At 48.2% G+C, this 23,968-nt stretch overlaps 1 protein-coding gene across 7 annotated transcripts in view; it reads left to right on the top strand.

The window, feature by feature from the left end:
* SNX13 (sorting nexin 13) overlaps positions 1-23,968 on the top strand; it is a 547,690-nt gene that overhangs the window by 478,299 nt on the left and 45,423 nt on the right. For all 7 annotated transcript variants that reach the window (XM_078663681.1, XM_078663683.1, XM_078663682.1 and 4 more), the window contains one exon: positions 3,341-3,409. In XM_078663681.1, coding sequence (XP_078519807.1) covers positions 3,341-3,409 — 69 coding nt within the window. The remainder of the gene's footprint in view (positions 1-3,340; positions 3,410-23,968) is intronic.

A 23,968-nucleotide genomic window follows, 5' to 3' on the forward strand; every position in this document is an offset into this window, starting at 1 on the left:
GTGGGACCAAACCCTTGAGGTATCCAAAGGGGATAGACTCCATAGGGACCATGGGGACCATCTCGTTAACAAATATCATTATGGGCTCTCCTTATCACCCAGCATACATGCAATATACTCAGCCATTAGGGTTCTTTTTTCTTGGTTAGTCCTGTTCATCTAATGCTCCTCCAGCCGCTTCATCCAGAAGAGCCCTCTCAGGAGAGGGCCGCCGCTCTTTCCGCCATTCTTTAAGGGCGTTCTGTAAAGCTTTAGGGTCTGTGAAGATCAAGGAATGCCCCTGCCGATTGACCCGCAGCTTCGCAGGATACAGCCTCGCGTAGTCCGCCCCCATTTCTCGGAGTTGCAGTTTCATTGGCACAAACAGTCGCCTCGCTTCCTGCACTTTGGCTGTGAAATCCGGGAATAGAGAGATCGTAGACCCCTCGAATTGTAATGGCTGTTTCTCTCTGGCAAGCCTGAGGGCAGTGTCCCGGTCCCTGTAGTGCAACAATTTCGCGATTATAGGTCGGGGAGGAGCACCCGATCTCGGGCCCAAAGAGCGATGAGCCCTCTCAACCACAAACATTGCGGAGAAGGCAGTGTCCCCCCAATAGTGTCTTCAACAATTTTTCGATGAACATTTCCATGTTCCCCGTGAGAGTGGTTTCCGGCAGACCGGTAATGCGAAGGTTACATCTCCGAGAACAGGCTTCCAAATCCTCCGTCTTATCCTGAATATCCTGGAGGACCCTCCCTAACTGTTTGTGATCTACGTCAAGAGTAGTGTGAGCCTCCTCTACCTCGGTCAACCTCCGCTCCGACATGTCAAGGCGCTCGGCATGTTTATACAGCCTCTCGGTCCATTCGATAAGTGTGCGCATCCATCTTGGTTCCCAGGGAGGAGATCCCGCCCTGTAGATTTTTCTCCATAGCCATTAATAGGCCTCGAATGTCTTCCTGATGATCCCCTCTGGTTAGATCCTGGTCGCCAACCCCCACCTCCAAGGCAGTCTCATTGGCCTTAGACTTATTCGGGTCGAACGACAATTTAGTCTGAGATCGGTCTGCTCGCCCCATTGCAGCACACAGGTGTCTCCCTCCCAGGGGTGTACCGCACGGACCAGAAAACGTCAGGCCACACAGGTGCCCCAACGTTGGATCACCGGGCACCAGGCAGCGAGCGAGCCACCAAAGACCGTGTCTGTCAGGGTTTCACTGCTCCCCTGTTGCTGGGCACTCTCCGCACCTCAAAGCACTAATTCTGGTATTTGAGATCACTACTTCACAGATGTGGAACACCATATGGTATCCTGCGCAGGGATACGGCCAAAGTGCCGCTAGGAAGGCCCCTCAACCCAGCACCTCCATCTCCGGGTGGGTCACCGGTAACAGGCACATCTGCAGTGTTATTGCGCGCCCCCGATCTCGCGTCTCACCCACCTGAAGGTTCAAACGCCGTGGCAGCCGATCCGCTCCCCTCCTCACAGGCTCTCCAGCATAGGGGAGACTAGCACGGACAGTACACAACGTGTCAGCGGGGAGGTTACGCAACTCCTGCACCTCCCCAGCGCATCAGGGTTCGCACTCCGCAGGTATCACTGTTTGGCTGCAATGCCCCAAGATTCCAAAATGGCGGCTCACCCTCCACCAGTGCACTCTCAGGACCTCGGATCCCACCACTGCCCCAAAGTCAGTGGGTCCAGAGGGCTTGATATAAGGGCACCCCTGCCCGGCCAGCTCACCTTTCAGCTCCTCTCAGTAGTGCAGGGCTTCCCGGGTTATTGCCAGGTGATGCCCGGGGGATGGGCCGTCGCGTGCAGGCTAAACGCGGCCGGGTCCGCTGTCGAGGCCCCTTAGATGCGCGGCAGAAGCGGAGCGATGTAGACCGCGCCGGGAAGCCGCAACCTCAGCGGTCGTCCTGGCGCCCTCCCAGTCCTGCTGTCTAAAGGGCCGAAGGGTCCCCGGGCCGCGCCTCAGGGGTACACTGTTCCGGCTCCCTTGGGGGCGGGTGTGTGTCCCCACGCTGCCGTCCCCCCCCCCGACACCCTCTACACCAGGCCGAAGGGGGGACCAGCGGAATCTGATGAGGGGGGGTGGGGGGGGGACAGGCCGCTCCGCTCACCCCAACACTAGTGTCCTCCCTTGTCAATCGGGCGCACCTCCTACCCGCAGCCGGGGTTCACCAAACAGGGGCCGGCCTCTCGTCACCGCCGGCCCGGAGCACCCAGTCCTCGGAGCCCGGGAAGCGGGCAGGGAGCCGGCAGGACACTCGCTCCTTCGGCGATTCGGTCCGCCGTGGCTGCGCGGACCTCCGATGGGCACAGGGCTGTTTTCCAGCACGCAGCTCACAGGATAGATTACGGATAGTGACGTGAAGCGGGGGAGCACTCGACTCAAGCGGCCATCTTGGTCGCGAGCTAGCTCCGCCCCCCAGATGACCGATTTAGTTAACCATATTTGAGAGAATATTGGACAGGCATGTATTGATACCTTTTCACTTGGGATGCTTTACTATTTCATGATAGAAAATAGTTTTAGAAATTCCGTTTTTGATTTGATTGTAAGGTTTCTCGCCGACTCAATCTCTTAGGATGGCGTTAACCTCTAGGAGACTGAGTAATCTGATATAAATAGTACATTTTCTGTTTTAAAAGTTGCCTTCTTAAATGCCCATCTGATAGTCTCACACTACACCGTATTCTTTTCTTTTGAAGATAGTGAATGTTCCTTTTGTCACCAAACGATGGCATAGGTAACATTCTTCAGTTGCAATTGGTGAATCCATGAATTAATCAAAACACCTCTTTTCTAAATAAAATGTAGTTTCCGCAATGGCTCACGAACAAAAAACTATTTGAATATTTGAGGTGGTTGTAAATCTCTGGGAATTACCAAGTTTTTATTGAAACTCCCTCTGTACGTCCTGCCCAGTAGTGTGTTTAAATGGCTCTATCAGCTGTTTCGGGGATACTCAGTTTGCTAAGCTCTAATTTCCATCATTAGTGAGGTGCTAAACACTTAAATGTTAAATGCCTGAGTTAAAGCCTCGGGACTCAAACATCTATTTATCCTGTTGTCTGTTGTGATGTATTCATAATGTTTTGTTTTTCTTAGATATTGCCTTTCTCCCCATGGTAACAATTAATTTGCAGAAGTGTGCACAGTTTTCTCAATTTAGATGATGAAATCATTTTTGCATCTCCTCCAGGCGTCCAGTAGTGCAACCACATGAAAAGAGAAGCAGGCATTTGTTGTGGTTTATGGCACGGATAATATTCAATTTTTTTCATATATTTTGTTTAACACTTTATATTGGAAAATCCTTAACATTGTTTATTTGTTTTGCTTTATTTTTTAGAAAAATTGTTGACCACGTAGAGTGGATGACGTCGCCTGAACAAGTAGCAGATTATGTGAAGCACTTCAGGTATGTTTGATGCTCAAGGTGGCTATTATGTTGGACACACTTGTTGCAGAGATTCTGCTCAGGAACATAACTAATCATTGAGACCATAGAGCATCAGTATGTAGGGGACTGTCTCCCCATACCACATCATTATCTATGAGCCTGAGTCAGACTAGTTATAGTGCCTCACTTGCCCTCCTAACCTTTCCAGAGAGACTAGTGATTTGGTACCCCCAGAACACAGCACTCCCGATCCTCTCCGGGATTGCAGTAAAGGACACACCCTTCTGCGCTCTCACTCATATTTGTCCACAATAAGATAGGATAGCGACACAAAGTTTACAATTTTTATTTAAACTATTGTGCTCTAAGATGCAATAATTGTGACACAGTTATTAAACAGATACATATCAGGAATGACATCAACATGATTAATAAACCAAATACGGTAAAGCGCCCTGTCATGTAATCTGACAGATCTGCCTAAACCCTCCCACACTACTAAAGTTAAGTGATTATAGATTATAGATCTCTGGGTTTAGTGGCAGACTTCGTACCGTAGCATACACAGGTGGATGTTCTACATCTCGACTGATTCAGTGTTCTTGTCTTAGGACCCGAAGGAGAGTGTGTGTGGGGGGGGGGGGGGTGTTTTTCCAGAACCCCTGTCCCGCAAACCTGTATATTTGATTATGTGTGCGGTTGTACTGTATTCTAAGTGGAAAGAGTTGGTACATGAGGTGCTGAGGTGGTCATGTCGCAGTGAACAGGTTGCTGCTGCCAATTGTGCTACTGTTTATAGTGTAAGTGAGAGCTTATGGTGCAGTATTTACTGTGCACATATCTGAGGCATCACATAGTACTCAATTACCCTGTCCTGTATATCGAAGTTTGTTTCCTGATGACCGATTTTGTCGGAGGTCCTTGTATTAAATTGACTTTGTGTTTATAGCTGTTCCATCTTCTGAATGTTTGAGTGTCTAAAGTAGTTGATGGGTGTTTAACACTATAATTATGGATGTCCCGCAGGTCTGAATGTTATTTATTTATTTTTTGCTTTCCTTTCAATTACCTGGTTTAGGAACTTTCATTTATTTATGGTGAGTGAGTTCTAAAACTTGCTGGCTTGGACAGAGAAGGAATTTCCTTAAGTATGTTTTCATTGAAGAGATGCGCTTTTCTTGGAGTGAGTTAGAAAGGTGCAGCGTCTAGGGCATGGGCTGAAATTCCTTTTGGAAAAACGTGGGGTAATGCTTTGGAGTGTTTAGTGTGTTAAGCACAGTTCCTTAAATGCAAGCCCTCAAGAGGCTGAACAAAAGGACTCGAGCATTGTGATCCGAGGTTTTAGGATATTTGCGTAACCTGCTGCTGAGAGCTCACCCATTGTAATTTATTTAGGAGAAATGTTGGTTCTCTCAGGTAGCCATTGTGCATAATCCAAGTGGCAGAGCCCAAGTGGAACTATGGCTTTAACATCTTGGAGAGAGGTTTCTGTGTTCAGGGAGGATTTCACAACATTATCCGTTTGGGATTCAAGAATTAAGGTTTTGGGGGGGGCGTGGCTAGCAGCATGGCCGAGTGAGAGACACTCTGCGCCAGCTCCGGCTAGCCAAACTGATCCGACGTACTTTCCTACATCCACGGACCATTCAAAACATATATTGAAGCGGCGAAACCGTAGCTGACCCCAGTGAACAGAACGGAGGGCACCCGACAACTGCCTAACGCGACATATTCCTCCCGCACTCCCTGCAGCGGTGCGGATCCCCGATCGAATCCAAGATGGCGGCGCCCTCCGCGGAACGCTGAGAACACCGAGACCCGTACCCGAACCTGAGCGGAGTAACAGAGCGGAGCAACGCCTCCTGTGCCAGACGCCTGCGGAGGGGCTTCCAGACCCATCATATCGGCATTACCTCCTGCATTGGCCGCGGCGGCCTGGGAGCTGTGAACCGGCGGGCGCGATCGCGGCCCCTTCCCCCAGCGCTGAGCCGGGCCCCGAGGGAGCCCTGCCGGGCCCAGAGGAAACAGAAACGGCGCTGAGGAAGCAGTCCCCCGCGACGGCTCAGGGAGGTGAGCAACCACAGGGGGGACCGCGGGGGGGGGCACACAGCGTGACTACAGTCTCCAGGACACAGTCGAAACGTAGACAGCACAACCAACCAGGGACTGGAAGCAGGGAATTGCCGACCTCTGTTAATCTCTCCCCAAGAGTGCAGAAAGTGGACATCAGGCCCGGGGGTGGAGCGATACGACCATAACCGCTGTCACACTGCCGGGGAGACCCTGTATTGCGGCGTGAAGTGGGGCGTGACCATCTAGAGCGTGAACCTGGTCGCCACTCTGAGTTTGATAGCCGTCCGAGCCTAGCCCCAAGGACTGCTGAGATCAGGAACATCGCCCCGGCGGGCCTGGTAGCCGCATACGAACCTGAGGGGTGCGCGCCCAGAACTGGGGCCAGCTGACTTCAGCCCGGACCGACTGCGCTCCACACCATCAACTACTTTCCCGGGCGGAGAGTAAGGTTTGCGAGGCCTCTACCAACATACATAGCTGAGGGAACCACAAACTATCCCCTAACCATCGGTGTCGTTGTTTCAACACGCCCAGAGACAGGCACAGTGGAGGGCCGAAGTAACCGTCGGACAGCGGCGACAGCGGCGCAGAATACAGTGTCTCCCCTCCCGCCTCGGCGGCAAAGGCCACAGACCGGTCCTTGGATGCTTGATTCCGGTCCAGAAAAGACATGCCTTGGCGGTTCGGGCTGGACTGTTCCCATGAGGCACAGGGTCAAGGCTGATTTGCATATGGCCATGTCTGACCTGGGGTGGTGTAGAGTGCAAAAAAACGATGGATTTAGGCCCAGATCCCTGTACTGCGGTGAATGTATGACATTGTTCTGCATTCTATCCATCAATAATTGTTTTTGCAAAGGCCACAGACCAACATGGGGAAGAGAGATGCGGTCTCGAAGACCCAGAAACAAGGCCCTATTGACAAGTTCACTGTGACGCCACAGCCCGGAGGAATGGGAGAGCCGGGTCCTGGCTCGGACACTGCCCTCCTGACGGGGGCGATACAGGCCTCTAGGGAAGACATCCAGGCATCCAGAGCGGCCCTGGAGGTGAAGATAGGAGAAGTAGGAGTAGAGGTCAACTTACTGCGGAAAGACTTCCGCAACCTCACAGAGAGTCACCACAGCAGAGACGAGGTTGGGGGAGACGGAGGAGGTAGTCCATGATCTGCGAAAGGACGTCAGAGACCTACAAGATGCATACAAACAGCTAATGTGGAAGGTGAATGACGTGGAAAACAGGACACGACGGAACAACCTACGCTTTGTGGGATTTAGGGAAGAAATTGAAGGGACCAACATGGTGGAGTTCCTGCGCACCTGGCTCCTAGAGACATTCCCCCGAGCGGCCTTCTCCGCCTGTTTCATCATCGAAAGGGCCCACAGAGCACTCATGGCCAAACCGTTGGTGGGGGGACGGCCGAGACCTATCATAGCAAAGTTCCTTAACTTCGCAGACAGCGACCTGATCCTAAGGGAAGCCAGGAAGTTGGGCGAAATTAGACTTGAAAACACGCAAATCATGATCTTCCCGGACTATAGCCAGGAGGTGCAGAAGGCGCGACGCTCTTTCGATACGGTAAAAGCGAAACTGAGAGAGCTGAAGATTCAGTACATGTTACTCTTTCCGGCCAAATTGAAGGTCATCTACAAGGATAAGACGTACTTCTTCTCACACCCAGACGATGCCTGGCAGTGGCTGGAGGAACGTCCGATCCCCCGGAATCGTGAGGGGAAAGAACATGCTGGGACAGCGACGAGTCGTGCCGCAGGCAATCTCTGGGAAAGAGTGCAATCACAGCGGAGGCATAGACAAAGGGGACAGCAGAGGACACAGGCGACACCACGCCCCTCGCAGCAAGGGTCCCCGAGGCAATCACGGAATAGAAGATCGCCTACGCCCGGCAGCCCAGCGGGATCCAGGTATTCGGCCCTCGCTATAGCGGAGCACGCCGAAAGAGAGAGTGAAACGGGCGGAGAAACTTCTGAGGTTGAGGAGGGGGAAGGACAGTCGCTTCACCCGCTGGTAGTGGCTATTCATGAACTGGAGGGAGGATCCGCCACGACTGAAACCCCAATACAGGGGGAGACTGATTCCCGCAAATCTTGAACTCTACAGAAGGTGGATGGATCAGATGCAGGCTAGACCAAAAGGGAGCACGCAAGTGACACACACGTCTCCTGAGTTTTTGATTTATTGTTATTTTTGTGTTCCCGTTTGACTGTTTCTCTTATAGGGTTTGTTTCTTTTCACTATAACGAACTCCCACACGACACTGTGGCCTGGGCACTGCACGGCCTTATTGGCGGTAGTGTGACGCACAAGTTGGGGTAGGCCGGTAGGGGAGGGAGACATCAGGGTGGGCGACAGACCTTTTCCCACCAACAATACCTATCGAAGAGAGGTAGCTGATGGGCATGCTGGGGGAGGAAGGTGGGGTGGGGGTAGGGGGGCAGACTCGGGGCGGTTTACAGTTCTGTTGGGCGGGAGGGGGGGAGACAGTCATGTACATGCAGACACACAGTACGGTGCTTCACGATACACTTCTTCACTTGAATCAGATTGCACCCCACACTTTGAAATCTTGAATGGCAGGTGACAACGACACACAGCCTCAGGACCGCAGAGGGTTCACTGTTCTGACATGGAATGTCAATGGGCTTGGCAACAAGATTAAGAGGGGGCTGGTAAACACTTACATCAAGCGACAGAATCCTGATATAATCCTACTGCAGGAAACTCATCTCAAAGGGCCTAACTGTGCCTTCCTAGCCAGGGGTCGGCACAAAGTCCTAGCACACGCGGGGTACACCACTGACTAGAGGGGGGTTGCCATCATTATCAAAAAGACCTCCCCGTTTTGCGTTACCCGTACCTGGACCGATCCACTCGGGACCTATGTGGGGGTCAAAGGTACGTGGAATCGACGAACGTTTACGATCATATCTGTATACGCCCCCCCGAGGCTACAGGCGACTACCATACGAAAAGTGGCTGACATACTATTAGAAACAGCGGACACCATCCAGATTCTGGGGGGTGACTTCAACGATGTCATGGACTTGGGGCAGGATCGGTCGGTAGAGGCCCCTAAAGTGGCGTTCGGACCCCCTGTCCCAAATGATTGACAATATAGGACTAACGGATGTATGGAGATGGGTGCACCCCACTCAGAGGGCCTATTCCTATTACTCGGGCGCCCATAGAGTTGTTTCGAGGCTGGACTATGTCTTTGTTGCCAGATAACACTTGACAGTGGAGGACACTGCGGAATATACTGCGAGGGGGATCTCCGACCACTCCCCATTGCAGGCTTAGGTGGGACTAGAGCGCAAAGTAGACAGGGCTTCATGGCGCCTAGCAGCTTGGGACTTGCAAAACGCGAGTGTCCTGAGAGGCCTGAGGGCAGATCTGGCGGTATATATCGCAGAAAATGAGGGAACAGTTGAGTCGAGTGTGATCTTCTGGGAAGCAATGAAGCCAGTAATGCGGGATAGGATACAGAACAGACTGGCGGAGGAACGGAGGAAACTGCATTCCGAGGTAGTAACAGTGGAACCGGATATCATGGAACTGGAGAGGGTATACCAGACATCTAGGAGTGCGGAGACTCTAAGGAGGTTGCTAGACCGGCAAAAGCACTATAGGGAACTAGTGACGGGCGAGGCTAAGACCCAAGCACTGGCCACCCTCCATCGCTTATATGATGTGGGGGACAAATCGGGGAAACTACTTGCGTGGCTGAGCAAGAAGGAACGTGCAGTCGGATGGGTGGAACAAATTAGAGACCAAAATGGGACGATGACCAAGTCTGATGCCCAAATCGCGGAGCCGTTTGCCACGCACTATGAACACTTTTATACAGCCAACAGCCAGGGAGTTTGCAACTTGTGAGGATGCCATGCAGTATCTGGAACAAGTAGACCTACCAGCGCTGCTGCCTGAAGCACTCAATGCACCGGAATCTGAAATTACCCTAGAAGATATCTCAGGCGCCATTGCGCGACTGCGCCCGGGTAAAACACCGGGACCCAACGGCTTCCCGGATGAATTCTACAAACGCACAGCGGATCTCCTGGCCCGCCACCTAAAGGGTCTCTTTGAAGGGGCCCTGCAGGAAGAGGGACTCCCCCCCCCCCCCCTTCCCCTCCCCCCTACCCCACCCCTCCCCCGGACCTCACCACGGCGACCATTGTTCCAATACATAAGGAGGGGAAGCCGAAGGAAGAGTGTGCGTCCTACCGCCCAATTTCCCTCCTCAATACGGAGGTGAAACTCCTGGCGACCATCCTGGCACAAAGACTAAGATCTGTGATCTCAGATCTGATACAATTGGACCAAACGGGATTTCTCCCAGATAGGGCTACCAGACTGAGCCTCCGGCGTTCCCCCAACTGGCTTCATGAGGTGAAAGATAGGAAGGAGCCCCACTGGTTTCTATCCCTCGTCGCCGAGAAGGCCTTTGATGCCGTTCACTGGCCGTTCCTTGAGGGAATCTTGCGGAAATTTGGCTTCGGACCGAAGTACCGGAAATGGATACAGCTCCTGTACACTGGCCCCAGGGCCAGAGTCAAGGTAAATGGGAGGGTGTCTAGAGAATTCCGGATCCAAAGGAGAACCCGACAGGGATGCCCGCTGTCCCCCCTCCTCTTCGCACTCACTATAGAAGCACTGGCCGCTAGGATTCGGCAAAATGCAGACATCGGAGGCTTTAGGAGGACCGAATTGGATCCCGCACAGGAGAAAATCTCCTTATACGCGGATGATATCCTGCTGTATATTACAAACCCCGCGACGACCTTGCCCGCCCTATTCCACGAACTGGAGAGTTATGGTGGACACTCGGGGTATCGAATCAATTGGCACAAGTCAGTCCTATATGACCCCAGGGGGCGGGGAGACTGGGGGTAACTCCCGGGACAATTACTAACAACGGTGGAGGGCTTCCAATACCTTGGAGTTTATATAACCCTAGATAAAACGGTATCCTTCCAACGTAACGTGGAGCGCGTCAGGTCGAACTCCATTGCGGATATGGATCGCTGGAGGCAGCTCCCACTCACACTCCTGGGTCGGCGGCCATGTATGAGATGATTGTCTTACCCAAGTACCTATATGCCCTATAAAATGAGTATTATCCGCTCCCACCAGCTGTAATCTCCAGAATACACGCAGACCTGAGGGCCTTCCTTTGGTTGGGGAAGCAACCCAGAGTGGCGTTAACTACTCTCCAGAGACATCAATACAGCGGGGGGATTTCCCTACCGAACCTGGAGGCATACTACTGGGCGGAACATATTGCCCCAGTCAACGACTGGCTCCACGCCCCGGCGGGACACCCTACTTATGCCCTTGAAAGACACAAAATGTCTTCGCGAAACCTACTGTATTACCTATATGGTGGCACTCATAGGGAACCGTTCCTTCCGGCGACTGTAATTACCCTCCTATTATGGAACAAAGCCATGAAACGCACGGGTTGGGAGAAGTCCCCCACGAGGCAAACGCCGCTCTGGCATTGCAGGTGGCTGACAGAGCTTAATAAGCTGAGAGGCTTTCACAAATGTGATGACATAGGCATCTCCTCTATAGGGGATGTGATTGCCAAAGGGGCGCTGACAACCTTTATGACATTGAAGACTGAATTGGGTTTGCACCCTTCGCAGCTCTTCAAGTATGCGCAGTTTCGACATGCTTGGCAGGCCCAGAACATACAACTAGCCGACCTTCCAGAATATGCACCATTAGAGGGAAGGCTACTCCAGGAACAAATACAGGGGAAAGTGGTCTCACTCACGTATAAAACTCTGATAAATAACATGCTAGGCGATCTGACGAAACTTCGACGGAACTGGGAAACTGAGGTGGGAACAATGGAGGACATTGACTGGGACACAGTATTAATGCACCCTAGAGACGTGGCTATTCAATCCAGACTGCGCCTTATCCAATTTAATGTGCTCCATAGAACGTACTATGACAGAGTACGTCTCCATCGCAGGGGGAAAACGAACGACAAGAAGTGCCTCAAATGTAAGCTAGAGGACGGGGACTTTTACCACCTGGTGTGGACGTGCGCCTCGATTCGCCAATACTGGTCTTCCATCTTCGCGGAGCTGAGCGAGGTGCTGGAGATCCCTCTCCAACTGGAACCAAGACTGGCCCTGTTGGGAATGACTAATGACGTCGACCCTACGAGACCCTTACTAACCTTCCTAATGCTGGCGTTAGTGGTGGCAAAAAGAGACATAGCCAAACACTGGGGGTCCTCGGTATCGCCGGAGATAGAGGAATGGAGGAGAGGGCTGGACATGTACATGGCAGCAGAAAGGGTGACATATAAGGCCAGAGGGTGCCCGAGAAAGTTCCGTAGGGTCTGGTCTAAATAGAGACACTACCATGGGTTGGATGGGGGTCTGTGAGGGGCCTGTCTTAAGCCGAGGAACCTATAACTCCATGAACACACCAGAAAGGCCTGTACATAAGATGCAGTGGGGTGGGGGGCAGGGGGGGGAAGAATACTGATGTTGTTGCCGTCAAGTCACCCTGGGACGATTGTCGCCAAAAAATGGACAATGCTGAAGGAGGTGGGAGTGGGTGCTGGAAATGTGTGCAGTTAATTGCATGATTGTCATGTTTGAGTTCTGATAAAATGAAAATAAAAATATAAAAAAAAAAAAAGAATTAAGGTTTTGTATCTGGGATGATTTTTAAGCACTTTATTGTTAGTTATGGCAAATGCCTCTACTAGCCCTGCAGGCTTTGGAGGGATTTCTCGTGTTGGTGATCCATTTTTGAGGATTTGTGTTGTATCTGGCTTGGGTTTGAGGTAGTAGTCATCACACAGGTTTTGGCAGTGATATAGCAAAGTGCCAGCATTTTGGATTTGATATCATTAAGGTCCTGGAATTTAAGCATGATCTTATTATCGTCTGTGAAACTAAAACAAGTGTCACTAATTAAATCAATACAGGCAGAGGGCTGACATAGATACTGAATAACTGTGGGGAGATGGTATAACAAGGAAGAACCTTGTATCCAGCCAGTAGGTTTTGGAGCTGTATGATGGGAAGGAGATGTAGTGGTTCCAGTTCTATGGAAAGGGGGCAATGTAGCCCAAGACTTTATCATGAATGTCCACATTCTGAGGTCTCCTTAGTAGTATTGGCTAATGGACAGAATCAGTAAAGGGGATAAATCTGAAAGAATCACTGATCTGAGGTCATCATTTCAGATTACCTGGATAGATTCAGTCCTGATGCTGAGGAGGAAGTTACGTTGTTGTTTTAATTAAATTTAAAATACCCACGAATAGGTCACCTTTTTAAACAGCTTGGTCAAGAAAGATTGATTTGCAGTTGGTCTGTTATTGACAAAGCGATTAATATCTTGAACTACTTTCTTTAGAAGGGGTTAATGAATGAGCATTTAATCTAATTTGGATTAATTCTATCAGTGACTAAGGTAAAACTTATCTTCAATACCCTATCTGCAGTGAAAGTTCCTTGAAATATTTTTTACCTTTTTTATATTAGTTCTTTATGGATCAAAGCTCTTTATTGCTATTTAAACATAAGATAAATGCTGCCTGCAACCGAACGCTCAACACTGAAGCAAATATGGTATTGGTATTCAGTTTATGTCCGACTTCCCTACCAGCCTCTTCCCTAGTATCATCAGCATACAAGGAGTCCCACTGAAGCAAGACCCGGTCCGTAAGGATTTAATAAGCAGTGTCTACAGTCACACTTCTACCATCAACTCTGTGTTACCTTGGTTTATTGCTTTCATTCTGAATTATGGATAACGGACTCTGAGGTAACAGGGGCATATCTGTTCTCTAAACTCTGGGGGTAAATTACTTGTAACTCGTGCCCAAAATCTCGTATCCATTTCTTCTTGTTTTAACAGTCGCAAACTTTCCTCCATTCCTAAACGCGCTCACAGCCAGTACAGCTATTCTTTATAATCTGCCAGTCTATTGTTTCCCCATAAGGCCTTCATGTCATCACATAAAGCTAATGACAGTTTTTCACCCCGGCAAGAGTACAAAGGATAAGTCTTCCTGTTAGACAGACCTAGCAATATGTACACTGGGAATCTAGGTATGGCTGGTTTGAACCTTAATTCTGTTACACCAAGAATGTCAGTCCAACAAGTGTGGAGCCTTGGGCAGTGCCAAAGAAAGTATACTAAGGTGTCTGTTCCCTCACAACCAATCAACAGCCTGATATACAGGGATCCCATTCAGGTAACTTGACCCAGGACATAGTTCCAATATTACTCTTTTACCAAGGTCTTCTTTCCAGCCATGCATCCAGATGCAGTAAGAAGTCTGTAGTGTGTTTGATGCCATTCTTTCTTCATAAGTGTTTGACCCTGCTGGGTTTCAGACCTCTTTTAGGGAGTTTCTCATCTTCCTCGCTCATGATCTGCCATCTCTCAAATTGGGTCAAAGGTTTTTGGGGTGTTCTGTATGCCAAATATTCTCTAGTTCGGAATGTATGCCCCTAGCTGAAGCAGGATCTTCACCTTTGAAGGCCTGAGAAATGCAAATTTTGACCTAACCACACCTGAGTTGACATGATCAGAAGAGAAGAAATGCAGAGGAAACCATTATGAATTTAAGCAAAGCCAATCCGTTTTAAGTGGTTTTCTTTCCTGGACTAAATATCTCTCCCTCTCCCTCCTCCCCCAGTTTGTGCAGCATGTTTAACAGTTCTAGTGTTCTTGTGGAGCAATTCAGACTAGAAATTGAGATTATGTGGATAAGAGGTAGCAGTTTTAACAATTGTGATATGTAGTTTCTATGAAGGCATTCCTAGTGCTACCCAGGAAACACGAATATTGTCTTAGATCTGTTACAAAACCAGTATGTCACTCCTTAAGCTTTTGAACAAACTCTTAAGACCCCATTATGAAATACAACAAATAAAGCACACACCAAAGTAAACATATTGTCGACCTCAAACACTCCAATCCCTCCTGGAATAAACTGTTGTACTCCATATTTCATGGCTGATCAACCTGTGTCTCCCTTCCTCTATACCACCCCCAGCTTCTAGTAATCTATGTCTCCTTGTTACTTAACAATAGACTCCTTTAAGTCTGACACAGAATCATACATTTCTGGGGCTGAGCTTTATTTCCCAGTTACTTCTTTGAAGTGTACCAACACATCTGCCCCAGGGTTTAGTGATATTTCTTCTGTTCTACTGAAAAAGTGTATAAAAGGGATGTCCCCACTGCTAAGGGAATTTCTTTGATTTGAGATTTATTGGTGATCTGTGTGACTATACTTCTCAGTATTGAACTTGCCAAGACCTTGAACAGTTGGAATATGTGTCCTTAAAATACTAATGCTCCTTTATTGATATCTTGATTAGCAGCTGCTCTTTTTGTTATTCAAAGCAGGGGGCCCTCTTTAAGATGTTTGGAGAGGTGCTGTACTTTGACCTGTTAAGTCTGTTTATGGTCTAATTCAAGTGATGCATTCTCTGGCCAGTCTATCATAGAATGCAGCAAGTCTTGCACATAGGTTTGTGCTTCATGCTATATTCATTCTTTAGTGAAGGCTCTAGGGATACACTTTACCTCCAGGGCTCATTCCCTCTCCACTGAGGATTTGATTCCTTCCCTGATCTCAATACACCTCAAATTCCGAGGTCCATTGGTGACATCGCAGCAGGTCGTGGCATGCTTCTAGCTCCCTCTGGCATGCCTTAGGGCCCCATGGATCTATCTGCAGGAACCCCCATTTGGGTTACTGCCCGCTGGTTCAACCTCAGCACCGCCTTGGCACCTTGAACCTGCTTTGGGTTTCAAACTGGCATCGGGAACCATTCCTGCCTGCAGTGATGCCACCAGCACAGATTCCAACCCCTGAAAGTCTGATGGTACAGGTGTCCACCATTATCAAATCAAATCATGGGATATTTATTTAGCGCACATATCTCTCGAAAGTCTCATGGCGCTGGTGGATGACTCTGAAGATAAGCTTGATTTGGTGCAGTTAGATGTCAAACAGCCAAGTCTTTAACTTCCTACAAAAACGGTTATGGTCATTGATGTAGCGTAGGTGTGGGGGCAGTTTGTACCAGAAAGCCGGGGCAAGGAAGGAGACAGATCTCCCTCCGTTTGTGGTAGTGCGAATTCTGGGAGATGCGAGAAGTGCTTGATTACTAGATCTCAGAGTTCTGTTGGGTTGATTCTAGCTTTAGCACAAAAAGCCGGACCTCTTACGTATATATTCTTATGCGTTCAGAAGAGAATCTATAAACATATTAGTTTTCTTACAGGCAGCCAGTGTAAGAGTTTCAGGTTGGGTGTTGATGGAGAGATCTTGGTGGAAGATTCAGTACTAACCTGGCTGCGGCGTTCTGCAGAACCTGCATCCTTGATAGAAGGTTTTCATTTATGGACGCTAACAGGGCATTACCGTAGTCCACGCGATTGATCATCAGTCCCAGGACTAGGAGTTTTCTCGCCTCCGTCGGAATCCATTTAAAAACTTTGCGCAAGTTATGCATGATGCCAAAGCAGGAGCGGATTGTCTTATTAATCTGTTTTTTCATTGATAATTTATTGTCCATTTGGAAGCCTATGTTCCGGACTGTCTGTGTTGGGCAGGAGCCAAGACTTGAGGGCCACCAGTCGTGTGACCAATACTCATGAGCCTTGCAATAGAGCATTATCAGAGTTATTCCTCCATTTAGCTGCAGATGGTTTGTGCTCATCCACTTATCAATGTGGGACATCAAATCTTTGAAACATGACTTAGTTTCCAGTGGGTCTGGGCCAAGAGGGATCAGGATCTGAGTGTCGTCGACATACAACACCACATCAAAACCGTAAGATCTGGTCACTTTGGCCAGTGGGGTCACGAATAGGTTAAAGAGTGTCGAGCTCAAAATAGAGCCCTGTGGCACTCCCATACTGACTGATCTACTACACGAGATGGGGTTTCCCACCTGTACTATCGTAGTACGATCATTTAGATAATTTCTGAGACACTGTAGGGCCTTTCCCCCGACGTTCAAGAATGCTGTGGGAGATGGTTTCAAACGCTGCTGACAGATCTAGCAGGACGAGGAAAGATGACTGCCCCCTGTCCAATGCCAGTCTGATGTTATCAGTTACTTAGAGTGGGCACCTTTCTAACCACACCTCCTGGATAGTAGTCAAAACAATGAATCCATTCGGAAAGAGTATGTTCTCATCAGCCATCCTTGCCTTGAGCCCGATCAACACAAGAGGTTGTTTCCTTGGTTGCTACACCCACACATTATGGGACATAGTGGCGGAGAACTTACCTGAGGTTCAAGAGGACTTTTGGGCTTCTGTAGCCAAAACCATTTAAGACGGTCGGGATGTGGCCAAATTTGACATTGCTCATGTGTAGGAAGATGGCTCTGTATACTGTATCAAAGTAAAGTATAGTGTGCACAGAGTCCAATGGATCCCCAAAGGTAGGTAGAGGTTAAAGTAGATAATACCTTGCTCTCTATTTGTGGTAGTGTGGGAGAGCAGTAAGGCGTTATCAGAGTTTACTGTTAAGCTTTTTTTGTACACACTCAGGCAAAAAATTATGTCACGCACTCAAAGACTGCACTGAGACCAATTTGTTGGTATCAAAATATTATTTAGTTGTATTTTATTCATAGAACCAAGCAGGACTTGGTACAGGTAAAATATGATTGTATTTTCAAGATGGATTGTTAAAAAGCACGCTGGATGAAGAATGAACTTTCTGAAAGGTTTGTAAAAATGTTCAATACATTTGAAATTACTTTTGATTAATTTTCAGGATTACTTTTTCTACTAAGTGTGATATGCCTAGATATCACACTTGGACATTTCCTGGATAAAAGGTAAATAAGTCAGTTTTTCTTAAAACACAGTTTCTTATGTTTCCATACAGACACCCTCAACACTTAAAAGTTTTTAAGAGGAAAACAGTCAATGCAGTCCTATGGTGGAAAATTAGGTTATGGGTTTGCAGGTAAGTAAACGGTCTTTGGGGTCGAGTTTCTGGGGTTAGAACATGGGTTCCCCAGGGTCAAGGATGCCCTCAAAAAGCACCATCAGGCTCTAGGGCGGCCGGGTGCAGAGTGCTGAGACCCAGTGTTATCCAATTGGAGATTGGGGGCCTCGGGTTGTTGGCTGCTCACGCGCACGACACTTGGATGTGGGAGCAAAGTTCCTAGGGTTCCGCTGAAAAGGTGCACCCTCAGCAGTACAGGGGCGGCAGAGGGCAGATTCGGAGTCGGGTGCCCTGTTTTCAATGGAAGTTGCCGGTTATGGGTTTTGGCTGCAGGCTCGTTCCAGGAAGTCTTCCGGGAGAAACCAACAGCTGGGCAGGTAAGTTGGGGGGGGGGTCAGGGATGGAGGTGCACCTCAGGTGCTCTTCTCCAGGGCCAGATGCAGGGGTGCCCTTTGAGGTTGTATTTCATCTCACTGGCACACTCGCGGTAAGGGGGGGTCTTCGTGCAGAGACTGCAGGCGACGTCAGGGAGTCCTGGAGAGGTCAACCCACAGTGGACTCTGACTCTGGAGCACCGGGGGAGCTCGCTGGGACTGGTGGGCCTCTTGGACTCGGGCCATATGCCACAGGTGCAGTGGTGGTTCCAGGCGTCTGGTTTCTTTGTCTTCAACAGGCTTAGAGTCTTGCTTTGGAGAACAGAGCTGCTGTTCACAGGAGATCCGGTCTTTGTTTAAAGCAGTCAGTCTTCCCAGGGGTTCTGGCGGATGCAGGACAAGGGGACTTTTGGTGCAGGATCTCTGGAAACTGCAGATTGGCCGGTAGGGTTGTGGCTAAGTCAATTCTTTTCTGCAGTCTCCTCTGATGGGCGTCTTCTTTCGTCCTTCTTCGTTGTGGGTAGGTGTCTTCTTGGTTCAGGGCTGCCCCCTAAATACTGTATTTCTAAGGGTCTCGGGGTCAGTAACCAATGAGCTACTGACCTTAGGGTGACTGCACCCTTGGTGTGCTCACCCCTTTTGGGGGAGTGGGCAGCACAATCCCTAATATTGATTGGAGAGTGCATGCCATCTGCCACAGGAGATGCTCTACCTCCAGACAAAGAGTCTATGTTGATAGACTCCTCTGGGAAAAGAGTAGCCTCCCAAGCTGAAAATTTCTTGCGCATTTCTAACACCCAAGCCCTTTTAGCCAGGTACGATAGGGCGCATTGGGACGAAATGAAGCAATTGCTCCAATTCCTGCCTGATGAGCACAAGTCCAAAGCTGAAGGCCTAGTGCAAGAGGGAAAGCTCATCTCTAACAATTCCATTAAGTGCGCGTTAAATGGGGCTGGCACTGCGGCTAGAGCAGTCAACACCAGTGTGCTACTAAGAAGGTATGCATGGTTAAGAATTTCTGCCTTTAAACCAGAAGTTCAAGCTTCTATACTTAACACGCCGTTTGACAAACAACACCTCTTTGGTCCTGTTGTAGACACATCTTTAGAAAAGATGAAAAAGGACACAGACGTTGAAAAATCTATGGGAGCCCTACAGTCCACTTCTGGCTGTGGGTCCTTTTGGTGCTCCTTCTATCGTAGGGGGTCCAGGAATACCTACTCAGACACTGCCCCTACACCATACAAGGGCAACAATCAGCCCTCTGCTTCCAAGGGTTTCTTCAGAGGGGCTAAAGAGGCAACAATGGTAAAGTTAGAAGTAGATGTTCCAACACACGCACCTCCCCCTCCAATACCAAACAGTGACTTGCCTACATTCCTCCCCCAATCATATAATATCTGTTGGGCATCTTTTACAATTCCTATCCATCTGGCAATCAATAACTACAGACAAATGGGTGGACACAAAATGTCACCGGACCATTTACACCTCCTCAAACAAGAGGTTCACTCACTCCTTTTAAAGGGCGCCATAGAGCCCGTACCACTACAATATCAGGGGTCGGGCGTATATCCCCTGTACTTTCTCATACCCAAAAAGGACGGTTCTCTCAGACCTATTTTAGACCTTAGAGAATTAAACCTTCACATACAATAAGACCACTTTCACATGGTAACGCTTCAAAAAGTGCTCCCACTGTTACAACAGGGCGACCTTATGTCTACTCTAGACTTAAAGGACTCGTATTTTCACATTCCAATACATCCCGCTCATCGTGAATTTCTCAGATTTGTGGTAGCTGGGCAGTATTACCAGTTCAAGGTACTCCTATTCGGAATCCCCACTTCTTCCAGAGTCTTTAGGAAATGTCTCGCAGTAGTCACTGCTCACCTACAAAGACAACGCATTCAGGTCTTCCCAAACTTGGACGACTGGCTCATCAAAGCAAGTATGTACCCAAAGTGTCTCCAGTACACTCACATAACACTGCAGTTAATGCACCAACTGGGATTCACAGTCAATGTGTTGAAATCGCATCTTCAACCTTCCAACACTCAAAACTATCTAGGAGACACTTTAGATACTCCGAAAGCTCTGGCTTACCCAATGCAGCCAGAATTTGCAATATTCATGCTATGATTCTCCAGTTTCAGCCCACTCACTCACTACAAGCTCGAGCGTATATGCAGCTGCTGGGAGTTATGGCTTCTTGCATCAAGATTGTTCCCAATGCCAGGCTTCACATGCGTCCCCTTCAGCAGTGCTTAGCAAATCAGTGGAACCAGTCGCAGGGTCTCTTAACCGATCTAGTGTTGGTAAATGGCCGTACTCCTCTTTCTCTGCAGTAATTGGATCCCACAAAATTTGTCAAAAGGCCGGCCCTTCATGGACCCTGTTCCACAGACAATACTAACAGCAGACGCATCGGTCACTGGTTGGGGAGCTCATCTCCAGACACACAATTCAAGCCTTGTCGAGTCAAAAGCAAAAAAGCTCTTCACATAAATCAACTAGAGCTGCTAGCAGTGTTTCTAGCGCTCAAAGCCTTTCATATTCACCTTGTAAGAAAAGCTGTCCTATTTCCAACCGACAACATGACAGCTATGTTTTATATACAAGATCGGGGGGGACACTCTCTCCAACTGTCACACCTAGCTTACACTTCTATCTGTTTACACCTCGCTAAGATGCCTGTTTTAAAGATACGCAGCTAATACTTATCTCTCTTTGGAGTACCAGTTATCAAAGCTTTTATGAAAGAACTAAAGAGTTAGAACACCAAGTCTTCCCCCTGCCCCAATGTGGAATCTTAACATAGTCCTCACACGACAAATGGGCCTACCTTTTGAACACATTCATAAATGTGAACTGCAATTTCTCTCGTGGAAAATCGCTTTCCTCATTGCAATCACTTCACTGGGGGGAGTGGGGGAGCTACAGGCACTAACCATAGAAGAACCATTTTTCCAGCTTCACAAGACAAAGTGGTTCTTCATACCAACCTTAAATTTCTACCTAAAGTAGTTTCTGCCTTTCACACCAATCAACCGGTGTTCTTTCCCCAACCAGATTCAGTGGCAGAACGAGCTCTATACACTTTAGATGTCAGAATAGCCCTCTTATACTACATAGAAAGAACAAAGTCATTCTGTTAGACTAAACAACCTTTTGTTGCTTTTGCTCCACCTCTCCAAGGCAGTCCTATTTTCAAATCTGGTATTGCCAGGTGTATTGTTAAATGTATTCAAACCTATTATGCAAAAGCAAAAAGAAATGTAACAATACCCCCTAGAGCACATTCCACTCGCAAAATAGGGGCTACTATGGCTTTCTTAGGAAACCTTCCCATAGTTGACATTTGTAAGGCTGCAACATGGTCTACACCACACACATTCACCAAGCACAATTGGATAGACGTGTTAGCAAGACAACAAGCTAATGTAGGCCAGGCAGTACTTAAAACACTCTTTCAGACACTAACAGCTACAGGGTAGCCACCGCTTTGGAAGAATACTGCTCTATAGTCTATGCAAAGCATGTGATCTAGAGCTCACATGCCTCGAACGGATAATGTTACTTACCCAGTAAGCATCGGTTCTTGGCATGTAAAGCTGTAGAATTTCATGCGCCCACCTGCCTCCCCGGGTACCTATACCTGTTGCAGTTCTCTCTTACTTTATATACATACACATGGACATCTCTATTCTACTCTTACTAACTCCATTCTTACACTCTGCGGGAAAACAATCTAACAATGGAGTCTATGCCCATGAGCATTATCACCGAAAGGGGGAGTCACCTACCTTGTGACTGGAAAGACTTCTTCGAAGAAAAACAACTTGCAAACATCCAGACCCAACACTAGATGGCGAGAGTATGCACAGCATGTGAATCTACAGCTCTACAGGCCAAGAACAGATGCTTACTGGGTAAGTAACATTATCCTTCAACTAAGGTCAGACACGGGAATCCTGGATGCCTTCCCATCGCTGCCTCTCCTGCCTCTAGTTCTGAAGATGACCAGAAACAATTGGGCGCAAGTCATTCTAGTGTTTCCGGATTGAGCCAGGTGAGTGTGGTACCTGGAACTTCTGGGCTTAAGCATCTGTCCTGTGATCAGTCAGCCACTTTGGGAGGTCCTTCAGTCGCAGCAGCACGGCAGGATTGTGCATCCAAGCCTGTGCATCCTACATCTCCATGCATGGAAATTGATCAGCGTCAATTGATCCCCTTTGCTCTTTCTCCCCTACTTGTTTGTGCGAGAGAACCGGAAACTTTCGCTTTTAGTAAGCATGTGCTTTGGCCTACTTGCGCCCCATGCAACATTCCTGCCCAACACGCATGCTGCACCTTCATCAACACTGATGCACCCTATGAGGAATGGTCATGGTCAGGAATTATCTCCAGTGAATTGTGCAATCATCTGTAGTAGTCAGTGGTATTGGATTTTATTCTCCACTGACAACAGCTGTGCACCTGCTTTCCTAGCCATTATGATGAGACTGCAATATTACTTGATGGTATTCGGATCAGAAACCTCAAGCTTTAAAGTCATGTTTTTACAACTCAAACTGGGTAAGTTTTATCTTTCTCTTATATGTGCCAGGCATTGGGGTTGCTATTGATCCCTGGATGGTGCTACTTCTCCAACTGTGTTTTTTTTCACTTTACTCCTAGAGGAATTGTTGATCTAAAATTGATTCCTACTTTCTTATTTAGTGGCTTCATTGCATCTTATTTCTGTACACTCGGTTGGAGAGGCTGGAAAGTAGTTTGTGTACCATGTTGAAAAGAAGACACTAGTTCTTTGTCACTAAGGTTTTCCCCAAAAATATATTGCACTAACAGCGAATAGTATTATGGCTGAACGTTTTCTGAGCTCTCCAAAACGGTGCAATTGCAGATCGAAATGTAGCTTGTTTTGGGCCAGCTAGCTTGAAAATGCTCTCAATTAAGTGATAGTATCTATGCATCCTTCGGATTAGGAAACCAAGGTGTTCCTTTGTCTTGGGTATCCAGAGCTAGGCCTGGTCTCTTTGATACTCCAGTTTTCGAAGTGTTTGCTATTGCCAGTAATAGCAGTTGCCACCCATTCAAATATTGAGTTCTGCAAGAATAATGTAGTTAACTTTGTTTGTTTGTAAAGCTCTCGGATGTTCAATGGGATTAGTTTGCTCTAAACAAAACTGAAAAGTAAACAAATGAGATAGTCTTTGACTTTCAGCCATCTGACACAGTCATCTGCTAGTGTTCTTTTCTCATCCTATACTTCTAATTTGGAGGCGAAATTGCATTGGCTGGTTCATAAGATGGCTAATAATATCTATGGCTCCCATGGTACAGGATTTTGAAAAAACGGTCACAAGAGATGACTAAAGCTAATGGTTTCCTTAAGTCTAACACACAACAAGTCAAGCAGCCCAGCTTTTCATAAGACTTTGCAGCCTCTCATATTCTTCTAAGACTGGCTAGATTTCTTTTCAGAGGTGATATTGCTTTGTGGTTCCATTTGTTTTAATGTATTCAGTCTGATGATGTAACCCCTATTTGGTTGGAGGGAAGATGTTGCCTATAAATGCACTGTAGTACACAATGTAGCTGAGTTTACTTTCTTCGACTAGGAGAATTGATATCCATGTTACAGCTGCCCATAACATGGGCCGGAAATAATTGGATTACATTTTTTTTTAAACATCTTTTTATTGAAGTAACCAGTTCCATCTTATGACACATTATGGAGCAATGAGAGTACAATAGTGCTTATATCATAGAAAAACATATCAATTCAATCGCTGGCAGATACAATGACGGTCTATCTCCAAGCCAGTGGTCTTGTACCCCACCCTTCTACCCTTCCCCTACTCTCCAAGCCAGCCTCCCTCGCGCCCTCCCCTCCCCTCCTCCCTCCCCCCCGCCAAACGTGCAAAACGTGTCAGAAGCCCAACCCCCCGCCTCCCAGGGAAGGAAGTGCCAAATGCATGTCATGGGCAGTGTCTAGCGTGGAAAGTTCCTACGGCGTGCCCTCCGGGGTGTCCAGCCATTCCCCTCTGTACCTCCTCCAAGCCTGCCAAATCTCCCATTTTTTGGGGCAGCCCCGACTAGTGTAGATGAATTTCTCCGCCCTCTGGCACCAATCCATATCTCG

This window comes from Lissotriton helveticus, chromosome 10 (genome assembly GCF_964261635.1).
Source record: "Lissotriton helveticus chromosome 10, aLisHel1.1, whole genome shotgun sequence".
NCBI classification, from domain to species: Eukaryota; Metazoa; Chordata; class Amphibia; order Caudata; family Salamandridae; genus Lissotriton; species Lissotriton helveticus.